We start from the raw sequence: 12,851 nt of genomic DNA on the forward strand, positions 1-12,851 counted from the left end.
CAAGAAAGTATTAGTGTTCACAAATATCATATCAAGCATTTTCTTTGAATTTATTATTAATTTCGATCCATCATTTTTACGACTCTTGTAGATAACTTCTTGATGTAATGCTACCGTTTGCTCCATAATATTACACTTTGCAGAACACTCTCTATATGTATGTACATACAATATACAATCTACAATTTACAATATGTTTTAAATATTCTTTTTTATAATTATCAAAGAAAAAAATTATTTTACGTAAGTAACTAATGCAAGTATATAATCATAATACAGTTCACAAAATCTAGAACTATTGTGGGCAAAAGCTTGTAAAATTTTTGTCATATTCCTCAAAATAATTTTTTTTTGTTAGATTAGTAGACTAAATATCTTTTTACCGAAGATGATCATAATAATCAATGGTCAAAGTGTTTAAAATAAATTTAAAGAGAATGCTTGCTTTTACCAAACAGCAATTCAAGTAGGTACATATTATGTGACAACAATTTGCTTAAGAGAGTACTCGGGTTTGATTTCAAAAGAGGCACTTGTTCCATCGTTAAAAGGCAAAGAAATACTTCCGTCTATTACCAGTCCAGCGTCGAAGCCGCAGGATTTCACAGTCAGTTTATTGCATTTTTGATTTTCCGGAAAACACATCATGGAACGCGTATTATAGATTATCTCACGTACCATATACGTCATTCGTGAATCTTCTGCAAAGTATTGAAACATAAATTATTATTCTATATGATCTAGCACTTTGTTTCTCGAAGAGATTAATATTTCTCAATAGTTTCGATCAATACGCAAGAATTTTCGACCGATAAATGAAAAATTTTCAGTTTATTTTCAGAAAGTTATTACCTGAACCTAAACAGATATATTGAATATCGTTATAATATTCATTTTTTTCTGGCATTAGCATTTCTATTTTATGTTGACATAAAATGACCTTCCCTTCGTTATTATTGTAATATAATTAACCATTGAGCTTTAATAAAATGTAATCTTGAACCATGTACCTATAAAGTTATGTGGGTTTATGATAGGTAGCTATGTTTTCTAAAGGACACCGAAGACGATTGTTTCTGCAACAGTTCGAACTTCCAGTTATATCTCCTTTAGTACAAGAAAGAGGAAAAAATACTACTCGGCTTAAAAGACATGTTCAAAATGCAATTGAAACTATCCTTGGAAAAAAATGTCTATTATTCGGCTAGAAGAGATGCCGCAAATGAGAAATAATATCAAAATTAGTAAAAACAGCCATTATTTGTGTTTAAAGATTGCATAATGTCGAGCGATTATTCTCGGCCGCAATTACCGTTAATCTTGTTAGCGTACAATACTTAGGAAATTATCTCTAATAGGATTTGTACAGCAAGCAGTGATAGAAAAACGTGTGTATTACTAGTTTTTCTGTCATCGATAATGGCTCATTGCCTTCGATTCGAGTGTGCCAACGGTGTTGATGACGTCAGTATCGTGAGAGAGTAGCGTGCAGATAATTAGACAAAGATAGACTGCCGAAATTTAGACAGCGTACCACGGCGACGTCTTCGACTGTCAATCCAGACAGTCTTACAACGATTTCTGAGAGAGACCGATCGCGTCCGAACAGAACTCGAGCGAGACTTGAGAAAGAAATTCTTAAGAAAAGCGAATAGACTGTTATTGAAAAAAGGGTGCAACGAGCAGATGTTCAGTCTGGTGCGGGTCCACTGACTGACCTCGCACAGCTGAGAATTCGTTAAAGCTCGCAAAAACGTGACAATTAATTCACTCTTTGCTTGTTAAACGAATCGAATTCCGATTCGTACAAGAGCATCCAGAAGTTTCGTTCGGGAAATTCCCAATCGAGCTTCCAGTCTTTCAATACTGCTTATTTTGGAGATATCGAGAATACACCAAGAAGGTGTTCGACCCTCCTTGTGCAGTATTGACCGGTCGTTTCAAGCGTATAAACGTTTGAAACACAAAGAAGTGGGCGGATAACGTCCAAACTTCTTTGTGATTGCCATTCGGCTTAGGAGACACCGAAGGGAGGCACCTACGTGGTGAACCTCCAGGTGGGCTCACTGCAGTCAGGTCAACGTCCACTTAGGGCGTTTGACATTCGGTCTTTGCCTCCTTACTTCTACAGATCCCGCCGGTGTAACGCTTAGAGGAACACCTGTGCGGAGAGGTAATGGAGTCGTGGGTCAGGCCCTCACGTAGTTCAAAATACTGCAACGAATCACGTCGAGTGGTGCATTCGTGCAGTGAACAACGTGCAGCCGGGCTTCGCAGTGCAATTCTCGGCTAATAGGTCATCTGTTGGAACGTTTAAGAGAAGCCGCAGATCGACGGTCGTACCGTTGCACTGCAGTGCGACTCGACGCACAGACTCAGTGGGCATACTCACGGGATCAGTGCATTTGGAGCCTTACAACCTCCACTTGCATCCCCATCCACTAGGCAATCGACAAAAATCGGCAAAGAAAAGAAGTTTAATTCTTTTCACGCCAGAAAATTAAATACAGTTCACTAGCGAGTTCGTATATTACGAACGAGCGAAATTCTCCGCTCCTGTACATTCGAATAACGAAACCAGGAGCGTGAGGACACAAGCGCGGCGAATATACGTGTAACGTGTTTACGTGTGTTAACACATAGCCGTATTTTTCTATTCATAGGAATCCTGGCCTATTACAACACGGCGAATTCGACGAGCGGCCTGGGATTTTAAACAGCCGGCTCTGTTCTCCGGTTCTATTTGATTATTTTTCACCACAATTTGATTTTCCAATAGTTTATTTTTATTTTCATTTTTATAATAAACGTTTTTGAAAAGAAAATCAAACGCGTCCCATTCACTTCCCACATAAACTCCGATCCCTTTATCCGTACTTCGTCGTTAAAAGCATCAGCTTTTTAACAATTTGTTTCAAATGTTTCAAATACATTTGTGGCAAGCACAATATAAATAGAAATGTCCGTTTCGAATGCAATGAACAGCATAGTGAAGAATTTAAATAAACAAACACGCGTTTCTATTAAATAAACCAAATATATAAATTATATCTGTTAGTTTTGTATGACGAGTATTTTTCTGTCAAATATGTATTCTTACTTGTTTTCTCTTGTAATATGTTTTACATTAATGTTTTATTTCTCTAATAATATCTAAATGTTTCATATTACTTTACTATAAATAGATATGAATCGAACAGAATAAAATGAAATTTTTACCATTTTCCCTTATGTGAACACAACATGACTGTCCCTTAAGGAAGTATTGCTGTCTAGGCTGTCATATCTTCGGCCTTTTTTTGTGATTTTTTTTTTAACGACAGGTAGGTTGTTTTGTAGTGACATTTTGCAGATATATTTATTCGTCTTATAGGTATGTACAGTATTTTTTTCATAAAAAAATATTAAAAATTGCGAGAGTTATAGCTTCTTGTTTTAAAAAACGCATTTAAACTGGCTTACATGATATTTCAAGATCTAGCAGACCGATTAACTTCAAATTTGAAGAGAATATTCAGTAGACACGCCTCTATAGCTGGAACAAGGGATTTAAAAAAATATTGAGTTTTACTATTTTTTTTTATACGCTAAAGATAAACGAACGATTAACAAATAGAAATTCGAAACTTGAAGCGTCGCCATTTCTTTATTTATCAGGATTTTCACTTCTCCCTAGTTGCTGCTATAACTACAACCTTCCTTATGAAGATACTCTAACCCCCTCTGTTTCAAATTATCTGGAATCTTGGAAGCCATTGGAGCACCTTTTCCAAAAGGGTCATTAAATAAGAAGTTATAATTCCCACGATTTTTAATATTTTTCCATGAAAAAAATATTGTATATGCTTATGAGATGAATAAATATATCTACAAAGTCTCAGTACAAAACAGCCTACCTAACATTAGAAAAAAAATCACGAAAAGGGCCGTGAAATTGACAGTCTAGACAGCAATACCTCCTTAAGTTGACCCTAAATCTTCTAAGGTCTTAAACGTCCTAGGGTTACGAGAAAAGATCGCGACCAAATATCCGAATGTTTCAATCTAACACGTAAGTTCGAATATTCAGATACTCGGATATCCAAATCTGTAGGTATCCAAGTACTCGAATACTCGAAACTCGAATAAACAAAACTTTGATATCCGTAAATCCGAGCAGTAGCAACAGCTCCAATAAAAATATTCTACGACCTACCTACCTGGAGGATACAAAAGAGCTTGCTGGTATTTATACAATAAATCATTGATTTCTTCGGGGTTCAATTTTTTGCCTGTAGCTATTTCAACGATTTTTTGAATGGTATTAGGAGGTCGATGATTCATAGATTTGTACCAGGACCTGGATCCCGAGCCAGTACAAACGCATATACCCGAAGATCGGATCATATGTGACTCTAGATCTTCGACTTGGATGACTAACGTTATTGGTCTTGCTGCCAAAAATTCTCCCATGAATACCTGAATGTTGCATGGAAAGTATTAGTTACTTCAGAACGTTTAAACTTTCACAAACAAACTAATCGCAAGAGAAGTTTGAAACAGAAACTTAACTTCGTTCAGTGCCAACCAAGGCAAATTTCTTTGGCGTGGTTGAAGAGCGTCAGCTATTTTTCTTTGAGACGATCGTATAAGAGTTCTGCAAATTAAATTATTTTAATTTAATATTCATTGTTCATTTCGCTTTTGAAATTCTACTTTTGTGGTATTAATTGAATACTATAAAGAGATACTGCTTTCTACATTTTGTTTCGTTTTAGCTATTTCTAAAAGAAAGAAAAACAGGACTTTACTATTTATGATTTGTTAATGTTCTTTTTAACCATTTGAACTTTACTTTTAGTTATTTTCGTGATTGGTGTATACAGTTCCCCAGTATAGTACTAATAAAATTATATGTAAATGTACGATTATAATGTTAAGAGTACTTTTTGTTTCTTTTCTGTATTCACATCGTGATTAATTATATTCTTCATGAGAAACGATTTCATTTGACAAGTAATTAATCAATTAAAATAATTACATCCATATTATAAATTTTAATATAAATGAGACTCTGAGATTCTCTAAGGTGTAAACATATTTTACCTTTGAATTACAATTAGGTTTAACTCCTAAGACAAAATTTAGACAAAAATAAGGCATAAGAATTGTTGTTTTCTTTTTTTATCATTCTTATTTTCAAGGATTTACATAACAAAATCTGGTATTAACACATTCGCAGTCGTTGGACGTAATTGTAGACCATTTTCTAAATCTATAAGTAATTGTTCTAAATCAATAATAAATTGACTTCAAGTTCTTCAAAATGAGTGGTTGAGTAGAATTAGAATACTTTTTATTTGAAAGTCAAATAAATTTGTTTACGTGTCTTTTAATGCAAAATACAAAAGCTGAAAAAATGTGAGTATTTTGTGCGAAACAATAATATAATAGCTATAGGTTTTACTATCTTATATATGTATATATATTTAACTAATTTTAAAAGTTTTATTAATTTTACAATTTCCATATTCATAAACTTGTAATTGATTTTATTTGGATTTGTCACTTCTAAACTTTTTTTAATTTCAAATAAATTTTATTTCAAATAGATTTTTTCATTTTTATTCTGATTCTAATACCAGAAACCTTCGACAACCAGCTATAAATGTTTGTAAATTGCATGTTACTTCTAGTTTAAAATTAGAATTGTTAACTATAAAAGCATTAGTATTTAGTTTATACATTTAAATTGCTCAAAATACCGAACAAAATTCAGTCATTAAATACTTTCAAAATATTTTATAATCTAGTTTATGTCGTAATATTTTAAGTTCACTATATAGATGAGAGAAATCTGCAGCGAATGGAATACTAACTTGTTCTAGATGTGAAAACTAATAAAAACAATTAGTTAAAATCAACGGAAAATGAAAGTCCTAAAAAATTCTGTACTGTTATACATATACTAATGGCAACCGAATTTACTCAAGCAAGAGTCTCAAATGTTTAAACGTAGTTGATTATTAATTTACACAAATACAACCTTGTATTGTCTTGGAAAGAAGTTAAATAAGATCTATTAACAGGTTTGATAATATTATTTTAGATTGCCTATTGAATTAGGTCCAATATGTAGAGATAAAAATGTTGTTATTTTAAAGCTTGTAAAGACTAGTTTATAAATATAAACTGTTGGAAATTCAGGAATATGGTGCATATTACAGATCTTGTTACAATATCGTTTATTTTAAATGTATAATCTTTTTAACACTAGATTTACGGGCATTGATCGCACGTATATTTATTGATACCTTTCATGTTGATGATTACCTTAAAATACGATTTTTCTTTTAATTAGAATATGTATTCATGCCATTGCATCAAACAAATTCAACATAAGTTGTTAAAAAATAATATTTACGCGTTCTGCAATTTTAAATATGGAATCTGACAACCCTCAAATTGACGGCTTCCGTAAGTCTAGTGTTAACCGTATTACGTATCGTTATTGGGTTGTTACAATACAGGATGTTCGGCCACCCTTGGGAAAAATTTTATTGGGCGATTCTAGAGGCCAAAATAAGACGAAAATCAAGAATACCAATTTGTTGATGGAGGCTTCGTTAAAAAGTTATTAACAATTAAATTCAAAAATTTCAAATCGTTCTGGAAAAATTATTTTCGGTTGTGAGGATCAATTACAATCATTTTTGGTGAATAGACATGCACTCGAAATCCTAGCCACTTTCTAGAAAAAAATTCGAGAAGGTGTGAAATTTTTCGACGGGGAAAAAAATTTCAAATTGTTTTGGAAAAATTATTTTCGATTACAGGGGTTAGTTACAATCATTTTTGGTCATTACACATATCCCTGAAATCCTACGCACTTTCGAGAAAAAAATTCCATACCGAAAATCTAATTAGGTGCCTAAATTTTTTGACGAAAAAAAAAATTTATTCATGTAGTCATTAAAACTGCAGCCGGTTATAAACGAGTTAAAATTAGAATTTTTTTCTTGTTTAAATTACGATTTCTTGTGAAGCACCCGTCGTACACAATCAAAAAGTTACAACTTCTTTGTGAGCGCAGTAACTGCTCAGATATTATAATTTACAAGTTATAACTGCCGAAGTTCTAATGCGTGCGATGCTATAACTTGAAACTACTTGGCGGGGAGAACCAATTGCGAAATGAAGACACATTATGGTCTTTATGAAAACATAGAATCGACGATACGCGTAGCTTACTTAAAACTTAAGAGAATAGACTACCCAGTGAAAGAACTCCGTTAAACAAAACATTACCGTGTAAATTACTTCGTTATTGTTGTTTTATCATTCTTACGAACTTAATTCCAAACGGTGCCACTCAAAATATGCAAATTTTAAGCTCGAGGATCTTCGTCCTTAACTGTCCCACGCCTATTTCCCACATCTAGAGATATTCTCGATTTTTGTTCAAATTATAAGGTGTAAAACGGAAATATTCAATGATTCAATGCTGTATCTGTTAGTTTACAATACTCTCAATAACAGTATCGTTATTTACAATTTTACAATTATTAAGTATCTTCCATTGTAAAAGATTTTGCGACACGTCGTAAGTTCATAGTGCTGATCACCAGTGACCATCATGGTGATTAACGTGTTATATTTTAAATACAAATGTTACAAATATTATAAAAAATGTTGCATGTTAATGTATAAACTAACATACTTTCTAATATAGCTTTTTAAAAATTTTATTTAAATATTTACTGTATTAGAGCTAAAATAAAGCTAAATTGTACGTGTGTTTCTTAGATTTAAAATTTTATATTATGTAGATCTTTACAGCACAGGTGTCATTTAATATAGAACCTCTGACTCATTTAAAGCCTTGTAATCTGTTTTATAGTTAATATTTCCACAAATTAAGAAGTCTATACTTTTCGTTGGAAAATAAAGAGCAATTAAACAAAATTTCGTTTGGATCGGATAAAAATAGTAGAAGATATAAGGAAATTACAAACATACTGATTTCGAGCTTTATGTTAGTAATTGATATATTTCAAGACATACTGTTGAGTTGAACGAAATACATAGGACGTAACCAATATAAATATAAAGAATACTAATGTTCTGTAAAAAATCAGTTTATGGATATATGATTCTTTAAGAAATTTAAATTTATTTTAAGTTTGACTTATGTTCTTGCTAACGTTTTAGGGGGAAAAGTTGGAATCTTAGATGTAATAGGTTGAGAAGCACTATTTTGGAGTCCACCACAATACTGTCTAGTAATATTAAAAATATATTTTCATTGTACAGCTAATTCAGCCATGTCGAACTCATTTTACGATAGTTAAAAGTATCTTACAAATAATTTTTTAGTTATAGCAGTACACTAATCACTACACTGTGATAAAAAGAGATACGTATATTGTATCGAAGAGAAAATAATAATTTCAACGAAAATAGACGAAAGGATACATGTATTTATGATATAATTAATTACCATTTTTTTTAATAATATTGTGATATATTATTTTTTTATGTAAACACTGATTGATAAATACAAAGTATAAAAATTTGGTATAAAATATTAAACGGTGATTACTTTTAAAATTGAGGATTTTAGATTGATTTTAGGTTTAGATTAATTGTTTAGTGATATGGTCTGTGATGTTAGCCTTCATTAAAAATGTTTATTATAATGTGATGTTTCAATCCTTTTTTGTGGTTTTCTACAAACATAATGGAGACCATCATAATAAAATAATCCAAACGCCTTACCGTATCTTTACGGTATATAAACCATTAGCTAAATCATTTGTAAATATTTAGACTCCATTCAAAATAAACGTAACGAGGACTTTAGTTTGTTCATCTCTGTTGGATTCCATCTTATATTGGTGTTCTGGATAATAAGGTTGATGTAATTAACAAATGAATGTGTAATTCTAATTCAATCGTATCTCTTCCTATTTCTTTCATGGATTTCAGTGAAAGATTTAAGAAAACTATGTGTTGTGACACCTGAAGCCTCATTTTAGAGCAAGGGCTGACTAACGGACTTAATTAAAATTTTTTTATCGCGACAATCTTTGCATCTAAATCTTTGTTTGCAATCAAAAAACTTTCTCGGGATGTAATCGTCACGATCGATCACTGTAGATCTGGTCACTATAATTTTGTTGTTTTCCTTTCGCGAGTTGGATTAAAGATTGAGTTAAAGATTTCAAATGTCCGTATACAGGACACTGATCATGTAGTGTTGCAATGTTTTCTCTTACTGTTAGGCAATTAGAGATATTTTGTATCATCAGTCTTGTAAGTTCTATTTACATTCTCTGGTCAATATTGAAACTTTGTTAGTTAAGCCTAACTAACATTAGTGGTTTATTCAAGTACATGTGAAGTTGTACCAAAAAATTTTGTCTAACTTTCGGAGTAGTTCTATGTATACAGGGTGTTCGGCCACCCCTTGGGAAAAATTTTAATGGGGGATTCTAGAGGCCAGAATACGACAAAAATCAAAAGTACCAATTTGTTGATGGAGGCTTCGTTAAAAAGTTATTAACAATTAAATTCAAAAATTTCAAATCGCTTTGAAAAATTATTTTCGGTTGCGGGGATCAATTACAATCATTTTTGCTGAATAGACATACCCCCGAAATCCTACCTATTTTCTAGAAAAAAATTGGAGAATGTGTGAAATTTTTCGACGAAAAAAAAAATTTCAAATCGGTCTGGAAAAATTATTTTCGATTGCAGTGGTCAATTAAAATCATTTTTGGTCATTACACATACCTCCGAAATCCTACGCACTTTCAAGAAAAAAATTCCTTACCGAAAATCTAATTAGGTGCCTAAATTTTTCGCCAAAAAAAAAGATTTCAAATCGTTCTGGAAAAATTATTTTCGGTTGCGAGAATCAATTACGATCATTTTTGGTGAATAGACATACCCCCGAAATCCTACCCACTTTCTAGAAAAAAATTCGAGAATGTGTGAAATTTTTCGACGAAAAAAAAAATTTCAAATCGTTCTGGAAAAATTATTTTCGGTTACAGGGGTCAGTTATGATCATTTTTGGTGAATAGACATACCCCCGAAGTCTTGCGCATTTTTGAGAAAAAAATTCAGTACGGGCGTAACTTTAAAAGTTAATAACTTTTTAACAAAGCCTCCATCAACAAATTGGTATTCTTGATTTTCGTCTTATTTTGGCCTCTAGAATCTCCCATTAAAATTTTTCCCAGAGGTGGCCGAACACCCTGTATATACAACATGCTTCACAGAAAGACTCATAGAAAGAATTGGAGAAGGTGTAGTTCAAAATTTTCTAACGGCCAAGTGTATTTAAGTCGTAATGTCGATGCCTATGACTAACGATGATGCGCTGGTGTTTATACGAGATTATGCTGCGACCGGCTGGTATCTACCAAATAATACTAGACTAGATGTATCAAATATGCGCCGTTATTTACAAAAAATTCTGTCTGAAATCAATGGGTATTCAACAATGTTTCCAAATGTGGAGACATCAAGCTTAGGGCTTGTAACACAATATTATGTAGAGATCGCACCCTTTACTTTAGAAAACACTACTGTATCCATTAATTCTTTGTACTCGGAGACTTTTCCGGATCACCTACCAACAGCTCGAACACCAATTATTTATTTGTTTGATATTTCTCTTACAATCTTATAGAACTTATTTATGAAACAAAAATTGCACTTTTACATCTTATATTTTTTCTAATGTATGATAACGTTTGAAACGATCACTGGTATGCAATACAGGTTTGTTGGAACACAATAATAATTTGTTTGTCGTTTTTCACCTAGTTTCTCTATTTGAACATACAAGTATCATGCTATATCGTATGATGCAAATGGTATAGCTAATTTGAAAAGAGAACTAATCTCTTACGTGTATGTATTTAGACATATTTTCCATTTCTTCATTTTTTCTTTAGTGCAATGTGAATGAAAAACTTCCAGAAAATATATGTTTTTTGAAAAGTTTCCTTCTTACTTCTTCTTATTGTTAGAAGGAACATTTGAGTTATTTTTATTTATGCCCCCTCAGAATAAGTATCCGAGAGCAAAGGATTAAATACCTACGGACGTTAGTATGTCTTTCGAATCGTTGTAAATGTTAAGAAAGAAGAAAATGAGAGTTACGACCGCATTTCCTTCGTCATAGGCATCCCGTTGCAACGAATAAAAATGTACATATTGATTTCCAGTAGAAAAAACAAGCTTAGATCAGAAAAGATAATTTTTCTGTAATACACCCACTCGATTCTTCTCTCTCCATGTCTACGACTCTTCTCGTGTATGTGAAAAGGTCGACTGTAAAGTCCCTCCCCATTCATTACAGTTCGTATGCGACTCCGCATCAATAACGTGTATTCTCCTGAATGGAGTTTTTCAAATATACTCCCGATATTCACTGCATACTTGGGTGGAAGAGTAAATATGTTACTTCCACTGAAGATATTTGGATTGATGCCGAACACAGGCTTTGTGTTGTCCTTAATCAACTTAGACGCTAGGAGGAATGTGCCATCTCCGCCGATGGGGATCACCAAATCTGCCCAATTCACATATTTCATTGCATCGATTATCCTAAATAATGAAATGTAAACGTTAAAATCACGAATAATTCAGAAACCAAAAATAACAATTGAGAAGTCTTTGTAAAAAAACAATGTGCGTTCCGAGAATCACATTTTTCAAGAGGAAGAAAATTGATTTATTTTTATCGTTACGTGTCACACAGACTGCATTAACCTGAATACATTACAGAATTTTTCACTTGAGATTTAAGGCTTTCATGGCCTGAATCTATACGAGTCCAATTGTGGCGCATGTATGCTCGCGTGTGGGTGATTTTTGTGCACAACATTGTGTATTGAAAGTGGCATTCAGTCTCTCTCTGTGAAAATCTCATTGGGCTAATTTTGATATGCCCTTCTGGATTTTCACAAGACAGGTTGAATCTCATTCAACGTAACGTGTTTGTGTTTCCCTGAGTTAACATAAAAATGTAAGGCTGTCGATATGTCGGTAAGTGAAGTTTCTCATGCTAAATCAGAACCATTAGAAATGACCTGCCTCAACCTATCGTGCGCACGCAGTTGTTCGCAGATTGCCGTCATACAGGCGCATCTTTAAATGTTAATAATTTTTAAACGAAGTTTCCCCTAGAATCTCCCCATTTTTTGACATATAGATGCAGAATACGCTGTATAAGAATAGGTGGTCGGTCAAGTAGTTGTATGCCACAAGGACTTCCAAAGAACAGAGGGCTCAAACCAGTCCCCAGTCTTGAAGATGAAAACTGCAACGTGTGTGAAACGTATCCAGACGCGTCATCTAAAAGGCTAAACCTGTTTCTTCACAAATTACTTAAAAATATCAAAACATAGAAATCGTAAAAAGCTAAAAGTATATTTCATTAATCTAACCTTATCATTTTCTACTACGTGATATAGCAGGAATTTATTTTATTATATCATATACAGGGTGTTCGGCCACACCTGGGAAAAATTTTAATGGAAGATTCTAGAGGCCAAAATAAGACGAAAATCAAGAATACTAATTTGTTGATGGAGCCTTCGTTAAAAAGTTATTAACGTTTAAAGTTCCGGCCGTGCTAAATTTTTTTCTCGAAAATGCGTAAGATTTCGGAGGTATGTCTATTCACCAAAAATGATTGTAATTGACCCCCGCAACCGAAAATAATTTTTCCAGAACGATTTGAAATTTTTTTTTTTTCGTCGAAAAATTTCAGTACTTTCTCAAATTTTTTTCTCGAAAGTGGGTAGGATTTCAGGGGTATGTGTAATGGCCAAAAATGATTGTAATTGACCTCC

At 32.8% G+C, this 12,851-nt stretch overlaps 1 protein-coding gene across 1 annotated transcript; it reads right to left on the bottom strand.

Annotated features, from left to right (window-relative positions):
* Positions 1-477: 477 nt before the first annotated feature.
* On the bottom strand, positions 478-11,615 carry LOC143343068 (NAD kinase 2, mitochondrial; the record flags this gene model as incomplete). The annotated part of the gene is made up of 4 exons (XM_076767588.1): positions 478-701; positions 4,200-4,458; positions 4,552-4,636; positions 11,272-11,615. Coding segments are annotated over 4 exons (912 nt in total), but the record flags the coding sequence as incomplete, so codon positions are not given.
* Positions 11,616-12,851: the final 1,236 nt, after the last annotated feature.

Source organism: Colletes latitarsis, chromosome 6 (genome assembly GCF_051014445.1).
Source record: "Colletes latitarsis isolate SP2378_abdomen chromosome 6, iyColLati1, whole genome shotgun sequence".
In the NCBI taxonomy this organism is placed as follows: Eukaryota; Metazoa; Arthropoda; class Insecta; order Hymenoptera; family Colletidae; genus Colletes; species Colletes latitarsis.